This window comes from Sebastes umbrosus, chromosome 7, assembly GCF_015220745.1.
Source record: "Sebastes umbrosus isolate fSebUmb1 chromosome 7, fSebUmb1.pri, whole genome shotgun sequence".
In the NCBI taxonomy this organism is placed as follows: domain Eukaryota; kingdom Metazoa; phylum Chordata; class Actinopteri; order Perciformes; family Sebastidae; genus Sebastes; species Sebastes umbrosus.
This window is the reverse complement of record NC_051275.1, coordinates 27,636,290-27,655,668: the sequence shown is the minus strand read 5'-3', so window position 1 is coordinate 27,655,668 and position 19,379 is coordinate 27,636,290. Positions and strand designations below refer to the sequence as shown.

Below are 19,379 nucleotides of genomic sequence, written 5' to 3'. Positions count from 1 at the left end.
TAGATATCTTAACAAGTACAGCTGCATTTGCAAAACCAAGATATATCTGTATACATCACCATGTTCATCTATGTGCCTCTTACCTCCTTACAGGTGACGTTCTCCAGGTCTTTCTGCATCATGATCTCTCTGAGGCGCGTCTTGATGAGCCTCTCTGTGCGCTCCCTCTCTGTGGGCCTGCAGATACAGACACAAACACCTTTATGAAAACATAACATTAACACATTTTCTCTTAGCCTGAAAGAAGAAATACACTTTTGGACACAAAGAACCACCTCCACAGCAACAACACTTTCCTTCTGTTCATTGATTAAATTTCACGATACTCTCAATGAGATTACTTGTTCCACGAGAGAATTACGACTTTGTCTGATTCTCAGAAACTGGAGAGGGAACAGAAAATCTGGACAGTCGGAGATCCACAACAAAGTCCCCTTGTGGAGTACGCCTGTTGTTGTGCCTGGCTCTGTTTCTAACCACACTGCTGGGGGACACATTTAGCCTTTGGACGTCACACTGATGATACCAACAAGTGGCCTAATTACCTCTCTGGAGAGAAGAGCTCAGTTTGTCTCCTAGATACTCCTTCTTACGTTGTCTACTTTTGTCTTATTTTGCTTCTAAGTGGATCCTCACGGTAACAGTACACAGCAGTGTGGGTCAGCAGACACAAAGAGGGGGCATTGTGACCACTGGTGTGTAACGGCAGACTTAAAGGGATGGTTTGGTGTTTTGAAGTGGGGTTGTATGAGGTACTTATAGTAGTCACAGTAGTCAGTGTATTACCTACAGTAGATGATGATCGGCACACCTCCAGTTTGGAGAAGCAGACAGGAGTACAGACACAGGAGCAAAGCTAAGGTGCTGCTGTGGACGGGGCCGGCAGCAAAACGTATTTTAGCCACATAAAAGAAAGGCTCACCTAAAAAAATCAATATCAGTTGAAGTGTACGATATTTACAATATTTTCACGGCAAGGTAAAGCAGTGAAAATATTCTAAATATAGCGTACACTTAAACTGACGTTGAATTATTTAGGTGAGCCTTTCTTTTAGGTGGCTAAAATACGTTTTGCTGCCGGCCCCGTCCACAGCAGCACCTTGCTTCGGTTCCGTGCGGTAACTCATGTCTGCTACTGTAGGTAATACACTGACTATGGATAAGTACCTCATATAACCCCACTTCAAAACACCTGAACTATCCCTTTAAAAGCATCCATCTGCGTTGGAGAATTGGAAACTTCACGTCAGCTTGTTTACCTCCATGCTGAAGGTCTTACTGACCCCCAGAGAATGAGTCCACAGGGTTAAGAGGAAGAGAACCTAGTCACTCCTGCCAACAAATATAGGTTAGTTACCAACATCCACTAAAACTTTAACCTCAAAACAAGCCTCGACTTGCCTACCGACAGCCTGAGGGAGTGATGGCTGGTCAGGGAAACACAGAAATAAAAGTACACATGTATGACGACAAGGAACGGCGCTAATGAATAACCGAAGAATGGAAATTCTATGTCACTTCCTTGAATCGCTGATAGAGGAGTAACCTACGGGAATTCACGGTAACCTACATTAATCACGAAAACACAAAACCATGCCAAGATCAAACTACTTCCTGCTATCTGAATTTCTCATCCAATGAGCTGCCATGTCAACAAACACTGGCAGGTCATGTAACTTTGGGAGTCACCCTGTGCTGGGCAACAAACAGGGACTTTACGTGCTATTAATGTGTGTATTGGAGCTCATAAAACGTGGGTGGTAATCTTAAATTATGAGGGCACTCAAGTGCAAACACACCTGCTCCGAAGGGAGAGTCTGTTAAGTTATTTCTGTTTCAGTGCAGACAGTAAATGTGGGTGTTTCTTGTCTGTCAAGTTTTAAGTGGACCTTGATTTCTCTTTCTGTCCACATTTCTTTGTCCTCTCCATCCAGGGGCATCAGGTGCATGCAGCAGCAGTATATCTTCTTTAATCCCCGCTAACACCCCCATCCTCTACCTCCTTCTCTCTGCTGACCACGTGCTTCTGTCCGTCCCTCTGTTGGTCTACCTATTTGTCTGTCTTTCCATTTTTCCAAACGTAAATCAAGCCGGCTAAAGCCTCAGCTATTTTGGACACTGGAGAATCTCTGAAGTGTGTGTGTGTGTGTGTGTGAGTGTGTGTGTGAGTAAGACAGACGCTCAATATAGGTAGCGAGACACGTGACTAAGCAGCAGAGAGGGGAATTTCCCTGGTATAAGTAAAGACATAAATCCAGCTGTCATTCCATGCACTTTCTACACTCCCTTGTGGATCTCTTCACAACTCCGTCACAAAGATTTGATGCGTTTGTGTATCAGCATGTGTCTAATTGAACACAGTTCAGCATTTGCTACCGTGCCATGAGTGCTTTTGTTTTTGTTTGTGCCTCTCTGTGTTGCTTCTTGTGACCCTGAGAGGTTACAGACAGCACGTGACCCCAGCAGCTCCAGAGTCCAGGGCTCTGAAGACTGATAGTACTCTGCTGTAGAGGTGTAGCAACACTCTCTGCATGTGAGAAGAGATTAAGCAATGCTGTTGTGAAGATATGACCATCCCATTTCTAACAGAAAGTAGTGGCTATATCTACTAGGGGTGGAGGGTAAAAATCAATTCACCTGTGTATCGCGATTTTGAAATCGTACATACATTCAGACACAAAATCAAGCATTTTTACTGTATCAATTTAGAGATATTCCCAAGTAAAAGTTCCATATTTGTACCTTGAAATAACTACATTTCTGAATGCTTTCGGAGGTATAAAAACACACTGCTTCATATTCCTGACAATGACTGATATATTTGACTTCAGGACATCTCTGACTACACACAATTTAGAGATTTTCCGAAGTAAAAGTCTCTAGAAGTGTATGATTCAACTTTTTCCCATCACGATAGTATCGAATCGGGAGATACTACTACGACTAATTCCTACTACCTTTTACTTTTAGTTACCTTTTACATCTGCTTATGTTTGCAAAATGCTAATTATTAGGAAAAAGAAAACAACAGCAACTGTTGGCCAAAAGCAACTATTGGAACAGAATTCAAACTATTTTGTGAATTTCATTCTTTTAGTCACTAAATACCTGTAATACTTTTTTAGTTTATGCATTATATATTATTACGTTAATGTATTATAACCTGTTGAATGAAATGCAGTGTTTGTTGTCCATTCAACACATCCTTTGATTTGAACATTTCAGAGCAGTGTACTCACTCCATAGGAATTTTGCACTACACATCAATGAGAGCTGTGCTACTCTACGGCATACAAACTGAAAAGACTCCCTGTCTGGAACGCCACACAAACCAAACAATATTCCAGATCATCAGTGTGTGGATTTGCGTAATGTGTGTGTGCAGTCATGTGGTCTCTACTCACAGGTCTGTGAAGAGAACGGGTGAATTGGCACGGTGGGACTCGACGTCCTGCATGGCGTTCCACTCATTGACGCAGATCTGGTTGGATGAGACCCTGCTCTGGTAGTAGCTGACCCAGGTCAGGAACAGGCTTCCCGGGTAGTAGTTATGGCAGCGGGCCACCTCGCTCGCTTTGTGGAGCGACTGGAGGGCTGACCTGAGGCAGACAGTGAGAAGGAAAAGGATTCACACTTGAGAAGTTGTCTTGAGGGCAAAAAGACAAAAACTACTACAGACTGAAACATGAATATGTTCTTCAAGTGACTGACAGAGTCAAATAATTTAAACCAGGAGAGGCGATAACAATGGGCAAAGGCACCCCAGGCAAAAACATTGTTTTTCATGCATTGGTCAATTTTGAGATTTTGGGCTATTTTGCTTCCATAACATCTTTCAGACTAGTGGAAAGAAAAGAAAAACATCTCTTAATGTAAGTAATCAACTGGGGAAGTTTCATGGTGATCTTTACTGTATATCTATGTTACATTTTTTTTTTTTACCCTTTGTCATTCCCCTATGTGAGATGCAGAGAAAGTGAAAATGAATAATAATTAAGGAACAATAACACATGAGAAATATAATAAGGTTGAATAATAAGTTAGAGAAACAAGGGAACAGATGTGAGAAGAGAAGAACAGAAAGATTACAGCGATGAAGAGACATAATACAGAGATATAACTGCAGATAAATGAAGGTATCAGGAGATATTCAAAGGAGAGGGGGGTCAGACAAAGAGCAAAGTAACAAAGGGACAAGAAAATGAGGAAATGAAGACGAGTACGGAAATGAAGAGGCAGCACTGGCGTGTAAGAATGATAGTGAAAAGACTGGAAGGAAGAGAGATAATGAGGAAAAAAGGAAGTGGAGACTAGAGATAAGAACTAGTGACAAAGAAGATAAAAGGCTGGAGGTCAAAGTCAAAGGGGGAGTACAATGGATACAGTTTCTTTTTAAGCCTGCAACCTTAACCTCAACCTTCACATAGCTATTAGAAAATAAAAGTTGCTTACCACATGGCCTGGACAGAAACTGGCTTGAAAACATGAACCCTGTTCACCGTCGACACACTAAAACCACTGTGACAACAAAGAGAGAGAGAGAGATTAGAAATGGAACGTGCAGTATAAGTTTATAGGCGTCATCTTACAACACTAACAAATCTTCTTACAATAAAATGAGTAAATAAGAGTCATCAGAGCAGTCAGCTGCCCTCAGTGAGCAGTAAGAGGAAGCAGGTAGGTGTGGTGTCTTACCCGTCTCCATCCAAGTGGATCAGAGTGTCACTCCACAGAGGTAGAACCAGACCCACCGAACAGCAGCTGGCAGGAAGAGCAACACGTCAAACAACAGCACAACAAAACAAGACACACCCGATCGACACAATACAGGGATGTTTCCAGGTCAAAGCATAACAGTAGAGGAAGTCAGACTTCAGCATGCTTCGCTTTTCCTTCACTTGAATATAAATAACAATAGTAAAGACCACTGTTCAAGACTCCCGGTTACAAGACAGCAAGTTGTGTAGTGTGAACAGTACAGCGATCTGACGTAGTGTGAACTAGGCATTAGGACGAGGTGTTAGTTGTTGGCACAAGTGTGGGATTTAATGAGTGTTAATATCACACTACAAGCCAGAATAATAGTGTACCATTGTTGTGGCACTTACCTATCAGAGGAGACAAAATCCATGCCGAGCACGATGCTCTCCTCCGTGTCCTGTCTACCGTTGGTGGAGACCACCACCATGTAGCGGGTTACCTGAGGGTAGGCGCTCTCCAGACGCACAGCCTGCAAGAAAAGATGGGGTAGACATGAAGGAAGGCTGCAATACCACTTTATTAATTATACTTTGAGTGCTGTATGTTTTATGTAAGAGTATCTTTGTTGGTGCAAATTGAGGAGTTACGACTTGCCATGTCCAACAACAGTTTTTTTCCTAACAAGTTTCAGTTCTTTATGTTTGCTAACAAAGAACTGAAACCGGGCTCTCCGCCTGGAGTATAATCTCCCTGATCACAATGCCACCTTGCTTTGCTGTGTGTGTGGTGTGTATGTGTGTAATGTGTGTTACTGACCAGTCGGATGGTGTCCTCCGGCCGCAGCACAGTGAACATGGTCTGGAGATGTTTCTGGAGGTCACCTGGATGGAAAGGATTTCAACATCCTCACTTAGTTTTAGTTTCTTTTGGACAACGCTCGCATTCTTGCCATTTAAAGGTTGACATAACACCTAAGATGATGTATCATTCACCCTGTGGCAAGTTTCCAGTGCATTCACACTAGAGTCTCTTTCATTTAGGATTACATTCAACCTGATCTCTGAATACATCTGAGGAAAAAAAGCCTGTTATTTCTGAAACACTGTTTCTGATGCTTTTTATAGAAATCAGCCCATTTTACATCACAAAAGCTCCAACTACAAAGACCGTCTTTATCCACAGACAGCAGCAGATTCTACTTCCCTTGTTTCCAACATTTTAAAGATATTTTAAGTGTGAGTTCTTTGACAAAATATTCCTCAATCTGGCCGCCACATTGCATTGCGGCAGTGAACTGACTGAACTCATCTGCCTTGTTGTGAAACAGCTTCAGTTAAGTTAACACCAGCTGTTACTGATGATGCTGCAGAGGAATGTCCATTTGAAAACACGCTTTGCAATTCAACCTCAAGTTCTTCTGTGGAGTTCATTTCTAAGGCTGAGAGTTGGCACAGCTGTCATTTGTGTGTTTACAAGTATTTACCTGTGTGCTTGTTCCTGCGCTGGCTGATGCAAGGTGCAGAGTTAGGCGTGGGACTGTTTCCCCTTGGAAGGAACAGGGCTGCACCTTTTACGGTGAGGAAACTCTCACTGATACTGGAAGGGAAGAGAAAAGAAAAACACATGAATAAAAAAAACACAGCAACTCCTTCCAAGTTATCTAATCATATTTGGTATTTCATTAAACTTATATAATGTGTTATCACTTTCTTGCATATGCTGACCCCAGCTTCTCATAATAAGCTCAAGATGGGGACGGGAACAGACGAGTGTTGTCATGGGCTTATGTCAGTGTCACAATGGTCCACTCAGCTGGCCTCTGGTCCACAGGCTCCCCAAAACAAGCCCCAATTTGAACTCAGAACACAATGTCCTCTGCTCCTCCACACAGCTGGATTACACATACAGACTTACTCACACCAGCAGCTGCCAGTAGGGCGGGACGGAGGGGGGATTGTGAGGAGACCGGGGGTCCGAGCGGGAAGACAGAGCGAGTCCCCTCCTCCACAATGTTTGAGCGGAGATAAGAGCTGGCCAGAACCCAGCGCCCCTCACCAAAGCAGGTCGTATCAAACGGGGCTCTGTTCCTCTGTGGAACACTTAATCTTATTAACTGTGACTGAGGTCACTGCATCGAGGATGAGGACACATAAAAAACTGAGGTCAGTGTTTCAACTGGATACCAAACATTGAGTGTGTGAGCACCTCTGGTGTGCTTGCATGTGTGAATGAGGTTTTTCTCATGGTGGCACACTAACTTAAGTTACACTAGATACCAATAAAACAGGTTTGAAGGCCTACTTCTGCAGCCGCTTATGACCATGTCAAATGACAGCCATGGGACCAGTAAACCATAACCTTAATGATGCTGAGCAAGAGGTCTGCAAATTAGACAGCAGGCACTGGTGCTCTTGCATTTATTCAGTGGATGCAGAGAACACAAAACAAGACTTGGTCAAAACCGAGTATATGGCTGGACCGTGTATGGTCAGTCTGTGAATTTGTGGTTAAATTGTTACACAAATAGTCAGTGGTCATGTCTATAATGTTAAATGCAGCGGTACATGTCCACCAGGTCTGGCCAAGACACTAGAGGATGCACTTGTTGAATGCACGGGATTGGTCCCTGGTTTTCTGCTTGCCGTTTCAAACAGGAAACAACATGACGGCCTGCTCTGTTATTTCATCTATACAATCCACCAAAATCGTAATACTACTTTCATACTTCTGAAAACATTTTCAGTGAGAAATAGGCTGTGCCACTGCTGAATGTCATTTCATTTTAGAACTAGATCTCCTAGTTTGACAGCTTGGTCCAAGTTTCATGAGCCGGATGCTTTGCGCTGGATAGGTTAATTTGCATAACGGACTGTTCCCCGCTTTTTCATTTTGAAAGAGCAACAGCCAATGAGGAAACTCCAACACTCGGCCAACCAATCCTGTAACTTTATCACTCATTCAGTCCCTCAGTGACAGACCTTTGCGTTTGTAGGGCTGACCCTCTGAGGTGCAGCCAAAAACACTACTGCTAGAGAAAACTATGCATGTGAAATGTTTAATCAGGATTTGAGTAGCACTTGCAGACCAAGGAGGAATCCATCATAATAACAAAAACACATTGGGCGTGTCAGCTCTGCAGGTTTTGCCAAAATTGAACCCACAAGTCTAGCTGGCAAGAGCTTAGCCTATCGAGGAACAGGAACATGTGCAGCCACAATCTTGACAGCCAGCCAAACACGGGTCTTAAAGTTAAACAGATTTCTAGAGAAACCCTTTTTGGTTACTTTTACAGCATTTCAAAAATATTTAAAATGATCTGCTGGCTTGAATAAGCACAACTGTTCCACATTCAATAATTTACCCAGAGCATTCGCCAAAAGAAGTTTTTAAGAGGTTAGTGAAAGTTTAAGCTCACTGCAATTTGTCCATAATAAAATAGAACAAATAATGTGGATATAAGCTGAGTGTAACACTAATCCAGGGAGTTGGTTGACCTGTTCTGCTAAACCTGAATGAGAGTGGTTTCGTAGCCTCCGGGGCCAGAAACTAAGGCGAGGAACTGACAAGTACAAACAGTGAAAATCACTGGGATCAATCCAAGGGAGGTGATGACATCAAAAGCAACGTTTTGAAATTGCGCAAACAACCGGTTGATATGCTTATTTTGACGGTTAACCACTGTGTTGAATAATCTATCTTTCCCTTTGCAGCAGCAAGTCTACACTCAATGAACCCAACATCTACAGTTCATTAGGTTCTACACTTCTTCAGTTTCACACTGTCTGCCGTCTGCCATTTAGGCTTCCTGTCATGCCCTTTTCCTCTGTAACTTCATCTCTCCATCCTTCCAGCCGTCCTACTGTCCTTCCTGAGTTTTGCTGAGACCGTGGATGTACAGGATGAAGAGACTCAGACAACAGAGACAGAGAAAAAAAAACAAAACCGCAACTTTGTGCTGAGCTTATTTCCCATAACCCTGCCACCCTTGACCCAGCCGTTTCCTCGCACTCTTGACTCTTGTCACTTCCTCTTTTCAGCATTTCTCATAACTTCGTCGTTTTCATTTCCGCCCCTCTCCTCAAGTCCTGCTGTATCATCTCACACACAGACTCATGTACTGTACTTGGCAATGACCATGTATAGCAGCGCTACTGTACAATGTCATCTGTAATAGAACGCTTATACGCATGGAAAGCGATGCACGTGCATGCACGCAAATGTGCACTTTTACTCCTGCACACAGACACATTGAGAAAGTGTAAACTAAACCTGACGGTTGGAGAGGTGGAGGGCTGTGAACGACTTTCAACTACAGTTTCTAAAAATACTGTAGTCCTTTCAAAGTCTCAGCTATTGATAGACTGCAGTCAGAACGAGCACGGCCGACTTACTGTACATAGAAGCTTCTCTTTGATAGCAGCGATAGCCTTCTGCAGAGGTTTAACACTGAAGCCTGCATGTGCTCTGATTATAGGGACTGGTTTTAAGCTACTTGTATAGACTCATAAAAGGGTATGGCTAAGCAGAGACAAAACAAACACCCACTGATTCTACACTAGAGCTGCAGCGATTGGTCGATTAATCTATTGATGATTGACAGAAAATGTACCAGTATTCACATTCATTGTGAGGATTTGATGGTTTCTTTGCCATATATATGATACTAAACTGAATATCTTAGTGTTACTGAATAAAACAAAGAATCTGAATACATCTCATTCGGCTGTGGGAAATTATATTAAACAGTTTTCACTATTTCCTGGCATTTCATAAACACAATTAATAATCAATTAATCAAGAAAAGTGAACCCATTCTGCAAATCTCTGCATCAGTAGCAGTGTTTCCAGGCAATTGTCATGCAAATTTTATGCAATCTTTTGAAATATCGCAAAAAAGAAAAGCAAATTAGGCCTGTTTTATTAACTAGTTTGGAGCGAATAAACTCTGCTACAGCGTAGTTTGGTCAGAAGTTGGTGCTATAGGCTACGCATGGCTGTAATCCGCCAGTAAACAGAGTGAAAGAAGTAGAGGTTGCAAACCGGAAACGAAACAAGTCGGCTTGGCCAACTAACAATCTATGAGAGAAGAATGGAGAGAGGTCTTCAGGAATATGTTTCAATGAGCTCTAATTGTTCTTTCATGTCAGCTACTGTAGTATTGGCCATGTTTCATGCTGTTCGGAGATGAAGACAAGCATTCGCTAGTTATGGGAATATCCAAGAAGACAGCGACAGCGGAAAACAGCTAATCAGTCGTGTGAGTTTAATGTTCGCTACATCATAATATACCGTATTTGGCAAAGGGGTTTCCATAATCCATTTAGAGCATTAACTCTTTTTCAACAAAGGCTAAAAACACCTCGCGTGAACTTACATTTTTTTTGCCCAATTGAGGAAGTTTTAGCGAATTTTGCCATTTCTGTACAGCTTTTCTGATGCAGTAATTCAAAATGCGAATAAAAGCTACAGTATGTGAATGGAAACACAGCTAATGGCTGTCATGAGGTTAGCATTGTCAAATGATCTAATACAGCTGCCTGTAGACTGAAGTGATTCAAACAGATCAATTTGTAATGCTGCCATCAGAGAATGATAACAACACTAGTCAGTCTGTTGGCATGTACCCAGATGAACTACATGTGTACGTTGAGCTCATTGTTATGTTCCTTTCTATCCGCCTAGCTCATTTAAGGGCAAACATATACACAGAAGAATAAAGCCAGAGGGGGAATTAAAAGAGGACAATGAGTTCAACTAAATCTGACCTCATAAAAGTATGTGAACGAGGAACGGGCGGTGAAGGGTGGGAGGTAAAGACCCAGTCAGAGTGTGTAGCAGAGAGTGGGGAGGGTCATCTTTTGGCATTCAGCCATCCCAGGCTGAAGTGAAGCAGTAGGTACTTGTTAGGGCAACAGTCACAGACACAATCATCACTATGTAAGGACCACTCCACATAGTGGGCAGATAACTGGGTGACCCCCTCCTCCTGCCCGTGCCCATATTAGTCACTCTCAGGAGGAGAGTGGGATAAATATAGGGCCTGGCTATATGAAGGGCAGGCCCCCCACTAAGGCCTTATGAGTTTGCACCCGGGACAGATACAGCCCATGGGAAAGACAGGGAGTTAGCTGGTGTGTGTGTGCGTTTCTCCATGTCCACAGGTGCACGTTAGGCCCTGCTGCTTGGAGGCACGGCCACGGAAAATGTGTCACAACTAGATCACAGTGACAGATGGATGAGAAAGTCAAGTTCATAATGCATCATGCAACAGAGGTCCAAAACTCCTGACCGTACAACATCTTTGATTCAAGTCTGGCCAGGGACCTCTGTTGCACGTCATCTCACTCTCCACCATTACACAGTCCAATTATGGCAAATTTGCCCTAGAAAAAAGTAGGGCTGTGTTGGCCAGAATCTGGCGATACGATATCATGATACTGGGGGTTACAATTCAATAATTTGCGATACTGTAAGCAAAGCGATATATTGTGATTTTTTAAATCTAATTTTAGGAAAACCATATGCATAAAATCTGAGTGAAAAAAGTTTACTTTTTTATGCAATCGGAACAGTGGGATCTGCATTTCCATTTATCACAGTCCCTGTAACATCCAACATCATAGCACTACTTTGAGAGGGCACTTACACTGAGAGGGCGCATATCATTGCAAATAAAATAAACTATTGACTGAGTTGATCTTTGCATGTAAACTATTCATTAAAAAAACGATAGTGTTTTTGAGAATCGATACATTATGACGAAACATAATATTGTGATACTCGATATTTTCTTACTCTCCTAGAAATAATTTCAAGACTTCAAGACTTGCACAGCAGATCACTGAGCAAAGCATTAGCCACGAGAAGGCGGCAGATGGGGGCAGCCAGAGCAGAAGGGGGTCAAGTCTGATCAAGACAAAGGAATACCAGTCATACTAAACATAGACTTTCATCAACTGGCAAAGACGCCAGTCAACATATTCCCTAGACTCTTTGTCTTCTTCTACAAGTTTTGCTGCAGTTTTGCTTCAGTTTCTCTGGTATTCCAGTGTGCAGATCATGGTCCAAGCTCCACCTTAGTGGACTAAACATACCTCACCCAGGCATGCGGTGCTATTCTGAGAAGGATTCAGATTACACTTTAACTTACAGTTAAAACAAACTAAGAAGGCAGAAAAACAGTACAGAAGAAGCTCAGTAAAATATAATTTAATGCTGGTCGAATACCACTGGGCAACCTCCGGGTCTGAAAAGTGAAGCCAATGCTGAAGTGCCTTAAACTTGCATTCTTTCTAATAGCCAGCAGGGGGCGACTCCTCTGGTTGCAAAAAGAAGTCTGATTGTATAGAAGTCTACAAGAAAATGAGCCTACTTCTCACTTGATTTATTACCTCAGTAAACATTGTAAACATGAGTTTATGGTCTCAATCGCTAGTTTCAAGTCTTCTTCAATACAGCATGATGTTCATTTCGTAAATTATGGTCCCATTAAGAGTCAAATAGACCATAAAGCAGGGGATGCTTTAGGGCGTGGCTACCTTGTGATTGACAGGTCGCTACCACGGCGTTGTCCGGTCTGGGAGTTGTCCGTGTTTTCATCTTACAACTTTAACTCTTTCACAGTGTGTTTTCAGTTCATGAAAGTAAAATTTAACCTTTTGGTTGCCTAAAAATGTCTTATTCAGCATTCAGTTATACTTAGATCAACCCTCTTGTGTCACTTCCGAACTCTAGGCTTCAAAACAGCAGTCCACACACCAATAGGTGACGGTCTGTGGGCCATATGTAGCTCAATTGTTAGTAACAATGGCTGAATAAGGGCTTCCATTCCCACTCTGATAGCTTGTGGTAAAAATAAAAAAAGAATGACAGTACTTTATAACAACAAGTGGAACTTCCAGGACCCACATCCATTAACAAACACTATCAGACACCTGGCAATGACTAGGACTACTGTGATGCACTTGGTAGCTACAGTACACAGCTGGTCTGATCTCGTGCCATTAAAAACTTAAACCAAGTTATGTAGGTTATTTGATTTGCATCACACGCACACAGGCGCACAGACACAAGCATAAGTAGTGACCCATATCCCTTTCAGCTGCTGAAGTCCCTCAGACACAAACACTCACTTCAGTTTGTCACGTTTCAGTCATACCCAACATAAACACACAAGAGCAGCGGAAGAGAAGGGTTTACCGGTATTTCTAAAATTGCTGGGATAACAATGGTGTTTTAGATGCCATTTAGCCACACAGGTAACACTTAACTCCGTGGACGGCCTCAAGGCTTGTAATTACTCATTCAACCACTGGTTAAACATTCTGGCACATACAGGCGTTCACACTGTAAACAAACAGACATATGTGTACACAAACATTAAACATGCCGATACACATAAAACACACACTAGGTGCTAAAATAAAAGGATGCTGAAAATCTCCAGCGTTGCGATGAGAGAGTAATACAAGGGTGTGGTGATAAAAACTATCAACAGGCATCATGCAATGTGGCCAACAAAAGGAAGTCAAAATATTCCCACATCTGCTGCCATTTAGTGCCTTCCAGTACGCACTGTATTGTGCATGTGTCTTGCAGTAACATCTTCCCATCAACCTTACTTATGCAAACGCATTTTAAAAAAACACCCTATTTCCTTAAAGACTGGGTGCAGCCCTCATAAAGAGTAAACGCTCAGATTACTCAATAACCTCACCACATAATCATGTGTAAAACAGCTGAAAAACAATGCAATCAAGGCGCAGGCTGTCCTTGACTTCTCTGAAAGCCGACACAGAAGACCAACCCTCATGCAGGACACCAATTTCTCACGGCTCTAATATGTTACACAACAACATCAAAACACAGACACTGGAACTACATTAATTGATTTTTGTGGAAAATTTGGTAATGTTGATCTTTTAATCCAGTTGCAGTAATTTCTGCATTGATTTTCCCCAAATTTGCAAAGCTTATCTGAGCCAGCTCCACATGAGAGTTGGGAAACACTGGAACAGGCTTTGATCTGTCCTGAAGGGCAAACTTGTCTTCACCGCAAGTACAAGTCAACTAAATCCTTTTAAATCTCACCAGCAAAAAGAAACCTTTAACTCACTTTGCCTTGATGTCTGCAGGCAGTGAAGATCACAGATAAGATTGGTGTGAGATGCATTAATGGTAACTCCCTTACATCACAGCAAAGAACATATATAATATTTAGTTCAGCTGACTGACCTGTGGAATGCTGGGCTAAAATTAACTGCAGAGGCTTACTAATCAATGGCAAATCAAGCAAGCATATCCAGTGTAGACTATTAATGGGTTACAAGGAAATCTATTATTGTAAATCACAAAGGGTAATGCTGCATTAAAGGGACAGCATGTAGGATTTGGCAGCAACTATTGGTGTGCTTGCAGATTGCAACCAACTGAGTACCCCTCCGCTCACTCCTTCCTTTTCAAGACTGCAGTGACGTGAGCCGCCAAGTGCAAAACCGTGGTAACGCCAGTAGGCTACCTCCGGGTCTGAGAAGTGAAGCCAACGCCGAAGTGCATTAAACTTGCATTCTTTCTATTAGCCAGCAGGGGGCAAATCCTCTGGTTGCAAAAAGAAGTGTGATTGTATAGAAGTTTATGAGAAAATGATCCTACTTCTCACTTGATTTATTACCACAGTCAACATGGTAAACATGAGCTTATGGTGTCATTCGCTGATTGTAGGCTTCAAAACAGCAGTCCACAAACCAATGGGTGACGTCACGGTGACTACGTCCACTTCTTATATACAGTCTATGGGTATGAATATTATATTCCATTTCTGCTAATAGATCCCCCGAAATGCTACACACTGTTCCTTTAAAAGTGATTTTCCGTTGCTCGTTTCCTGGTTTCCTAAACTAAGTGTCAGAAGCCAAGTGGATTCAGGCCAATTTTTTTGGGTGTCTTACGATGAGTCACAAACATTAGCTTGTTGGTTAATGGTTAAACACCACATTGAATACAATAATGTAGAAAATCTTAAACAACATTGTAGCCTTTTTCTTCATCTTCAGGCATATTTAAGTTAATTTTCTGAATGTTTATTTAAAAAAGTCTTAATTGTAACTTAATAACAACTATGATCATCACACCAAGTTCAAACAAACAATATATCCCAGCCTTGGACAAACAAGAAGGGAGGGACAAAAACAATTGATATGGCGATCAGGTGATTTATGCTTGTCTGTGTCTGGACCTGTGAAACAGGTAGGATGATTCACACTTTATGCAGAGCCATTATGTCTTAGTAAGGTCAAAAAAGTAAGCACTACTATATGAGTAAGACTCTGCTACGTCACCAAGGAAATAAATTCACCACTGGTGTGGCAAAACTTTTACACATGCTCAGCTTACTCACAGTGTTTAACGTTTCGACACATTATTACTGCTATTATCTCTAAATACATATGGGAAACATTTAGTCCACATTTTAAATGTGAAAAGAGTCTGACTATCCAACAATACAACAATTCAAATACAGACAGCTATTTTACAGTTTAATTATGATGATGATAATTATGATCATGTGTAATCAGTTACTGTCTATCCCTGCCACCAAAGGAATGTGTTTTAATGTATCAATTCAAATCTATTCTATTCATTGTATCTTTATTTATTTTTATTTAATATATCTTTATTTATTTTTATTTAATATATTTGTATTTAATATATCTTTATTTAATATATCTTTAATTATTTTTATTTAATATATCTTTATTCAATATATTTGTATTTAATATATCTTTATTTAATATATCTTTATTTATTTTTATTTCATATATTTTTATTTATCTTTATTTAATATATCTTTATTTATTTTTATTTCATATATCTTTATTTAATATATCTTTATTTAATATATCTTTATTTATTATATATATTTATATTCTATTCAATTTAAATATCAATTCAAATACAGACAGCTATTTTACAGTTTAATTATGATAATGATAGTTATGATCATCTGTAATCAGGTGCTGTAGTTATACTGTCTGTCCCATTGTATTAATGTGTTTTAATGTATAAAACAATATCAAACTATTACAGAGTGTATATATATCTACCCTCCACAACAACAGTGCCACTTTTGTAAACTTACAGCTGGTTGATCTGATTGTTGGACACCACCGAGTCGTCGCTGAAGTAGGGCACCATCTTGGCCCCGCAGCAAGAGCAGAAGCTGACCGCCGACGAGCTGTCGGATTCGGTCACCGCACCGAGCGTCATACCGCCGGTGGAGAGTGGAGGACGCGCAGAGTGAGGAGGAAAAGTGTCAAGCGTTCTTGGTCCGAAAGCAAACTTGTTACTCCTCTCCCACGGTCATGTGCTCCGTCATTTCAAGACAACTTCCTTTGGGTGTTGATAGTAATAAATGATGAAATATTCCACGGAAGTCTGTTTCCAAAGCGTGAATAAATGAATCAGCACACTTTGTTCCTGCTCCTGACGCATGGCTGTCCAAGATCTCCAAATAAAGCAGAAGTGAAACCCATAATAAGCAAGTGTCTGTATTGTTTTCTAAATATGAATCATCCAACAGACAGTATCCTCCACCATGTACAGTACTGGGACATATGACTCCAGTCAAACTCTCACAGGAGAAGTTTATAGGAGAGAGGAGGAGGCGTTGGAGACATGTGTTTTGGGGAAAAGTGGGGAGCCAATGAGGACAACAGGGAAGTACGACCGCCCACAATACCAGCACTTCTGCAGCGACGCTTTGCTGAAGCAGAGCAGTTTGTATACAAATGCACCTTGCAGGTTATTTATCCTACTCTGGGTGTGCTTATGAGACAATTCACTGCCTGTAAGTGTTTGCTCAAAAGCTGCATACTGTTGGTATACTGCATGGCACATGTTGGTTGCCCATCCGTGATGGATTATATAATACTGTAGGTCACACTATGTTTTAGTAATAATTAGGGGTGTAGAAAAATATCGATACGCATGAGTATCGCGATATTATGTTGTGCGATACTCGATTTTTAATTAACCCCTATAAAAATCCAACTGCCCGCTATTCGATCTTTCGGAGGTTGTAGCGGGTGTAAGCGCCATTTACTAGTGCCAAGTTTATGTTTATTGTTTGGATAATATTATTTGCTGGAGTTCAGTGAAGAATATATTTCAGATAAATGTGAGAGAATATTGTGACTGTATATGGTGTGATTCCTTCCTGTATATTGACCACTGTGAATTTGAGATTCATCCTGTGCGGCTTCACACGTGACAAAGGGACAGGAAGTGAATTTTATTGTAAAATTACTTTTATTGTGAAAAGGTTCAGTTGTAAATAAACAAGTTAACGTCGGAGCAACACGGTTGTTTTACCGTTGGCGTTGCTACCGGGCCGACTCAACGCGTAAAACATTGTGATGTTTTCCTTGAAATGTAGTTATTGACAGAAAGTAAGTTAAGACGAAGATAAGAAGAATGAAGACTAAAGATAGCCACTACAGGGGGCTCAGTTTCAAAGCTAAAACCTAAGGAATCCATTGGTACCAACCATGTCTTACTAGCTTGTCGAGAAGGAGGCTAAAGAACGCTCCAAACTTGCCCTAAAGTTTGGCGAGGAAAAACTGTTAAGGCCATTTTTCAAAAGGGTCCCTCAACCTCTGACCTCCAGATATGTGAATGAAAATGGGTTCTATGGGTACCCACAAGTCTTCCCTTTACAGACATGTATGCACTTTATGATAATCACATGCAGTTTGGGGCAAAAAAACATGCAGTTTTTTTGCATGCAGCACAAATGTGTTATTTTTGCCTATTCTAAAATGATATATTTCTAATGTGTTCTTTATACTATGACAGTTTTCCTAAAATGGAATAAAAAAAAAACACAATATATTGCGTTGCTTACAGTATCGCAATATATTGACTTGCAACCGGAGTATCATGATACATTTCGTATCACAAGATTCTTGCAAAATACACAGCCCTACTAATAATATGATAATATAGTTAGAATAAACTGCTGTCCAACAGCTAATTAGGGTGACCAGGTGTCCCACTTTATGAGGGACTGCACAGCATTTTTATCCCTTGTCCCGTGTCCCACATATTGAGACTACTATGTCCCTCGTTTAGATCAGCTCTAGTTTTCAAAAGTCAAACCACTGCAGGACTTCTAAAATATGGCTTTTATCCAATGGCTGTGAAGAAAGCAGGGAAGGCTGCCATCACGTGGGTCAAGTGCAGGTTAACCTGTTTCTGCTAAGCTACGGCCAACGGGGAAAAGTCAGAATATGATGGGAACTACCACAAAGAAAAGGAAATGAAGCTACAACAAAGACTGTCAAACTACTTATAACTGGGTGAAGTCAGAGAAAGGTCATTCTCATTTTCTTTGCAAAATAGTTATTTTTCAACCAGAGGGCAAAGCATAGAGATGTTACAAGCTAAGGGACAGAATAGAAATGTTTATTTTTATAAGTTAGTTAGACATTATATCGAAATTGAAATCTACCGCTCAGCATTAGTAACATGTCCCACATTGTCCCACACAAACATACCTTTAGTCCCACATTTGGTTTTATTGGGATCTGGTCACCCTACAGCTAATTCACTGTTCTGGTGCAACAGGGTCAATTAAACTAATAAAACAGAGTCAATTAACCCCACTTGGGATTTTGGTCTGGCAGTGAGTCACTGAGGAGACTTCACTTGTCTCCTCTCCACCCTTTTCTCCCACCACACAGACCCTGTGGTTGAGTTACATAAGGAGCAAGAACAAAATGAGAAACAGCCTCAAGTCATCCAGACGGAGCTGCTAGGCTGTAGTAGCAGGCCTGTAGTTACTATGTAAAGTGGAGATTAGAGCTGCAGCAATTAATCGACTATTAAATTATATTAATATTTAATATTATTTAATATTAAATTAATCGCCAACTATATTTGATAATCGATTAATCTGTTTGTTTAATTTTTTTTAAAAAGTAAAGATTTCAGCTTGTTAAATGTGAATTTTCCCTGGTTTCTTTACTCCTCTATGACAGTAAACTGAATATCTTTGAGTTGTGGACAAAACAAGACATTTGAGGATTTGAGCTCAATAGAATGCAAGTTTAAGGCATTTCTGCATTGGCTCCACTTTTTGGACCCGAAGGTAGCCCACTGGAGATATACTGGAGCCTGTCTTGTCAAGAAAGTCTGCAGGAGAAACAACCCTTCACATTCGGGTGGTCTGAGGACATCAAGTATCAACTAACATACTGCATGCTCACAGTATGGACATAATGTTTTGGTTCATTTTACAGCCTATTAAACATTTTATATTCTGCTGGCGTGCCGACGTGTAGGGTCCTATGTAAGCTGACAACAATTTGAAAAACACTGTAAAACTACAGCCCCCTCATCATATTCACACCAGCGAGTGCCAAGAGCCTAGAATGAAACTAAAACATCTGTGGCCAATGACCTCTACGCAGCGAAGCTAAGCTTTATTATTATGTTTATGGAAGGCCTGATCTACGTTTTGGCTTTTCTCCAGAGCAGAGCCGTTATCAATAGGGAGTTAAACTGAGAAATACGACACTATTAAGAAAGCCGTTATACAACACACCTTTGGCTCAGTGTTCACAATCTTTCCAGCCCATTGTTATTCACTGTAATCTGCACAGTATGCTTGTGTTCTTCTA

The 19,379-nt window shown here is 41.0% G+C and overlaps 1 protein-coding gene across 2 annotated transcripts in view; it reads right to left on the bottom strand.

The window, feature by feature from the left end:
* ssh2a (slingshot protein phosphatase 2a) overlaps nt 1-19,379 on the bottom strand; it is a 39,772-nt gene that overhangs the window by 6,011 nt on the left and 14,382 nt on the right. Inside the window, exons 1-8 of one of the 2 annotated variants that reach the window (XM_037775224.1) lie at nt 15,839-16,352; nt 6,185-6,297; nt 5,518-5,582; nt 5,109-5,230; nt 4,696-4,761; nt 4,453-4,518; nt 3,405-3,599; nt 84-177 (exon numbers count right to left, since the gene is read on the bottom strand). In XM_037775224.1, coding sequence (XP_037631152.1) covers nt 84-177; nt 3,405-3,599; nt 4,453-4,518; nt 4,696-4,761; nt 5,109-5,230; nt 5,518-5,582; nt 6,185-6,297; nt 15,839-15,966 — 849 coding nt within the window. In that variant the 5' untranslated portion in view covers nt 15,967-16,352. Of the gene's footprint in view, nt 1-83; nt 178-3,404; nt 3,600-4,452; nt 4,519-4,695; nt 4,762-5,108; nt 5,231-5,517; nt 5,583-6,184; nt 6,298-15,838; nt 16,353-19,379 lie in introns of those variants that run through there. The other variant, XM_037775225.1, reaches the window with a different exon arrangement.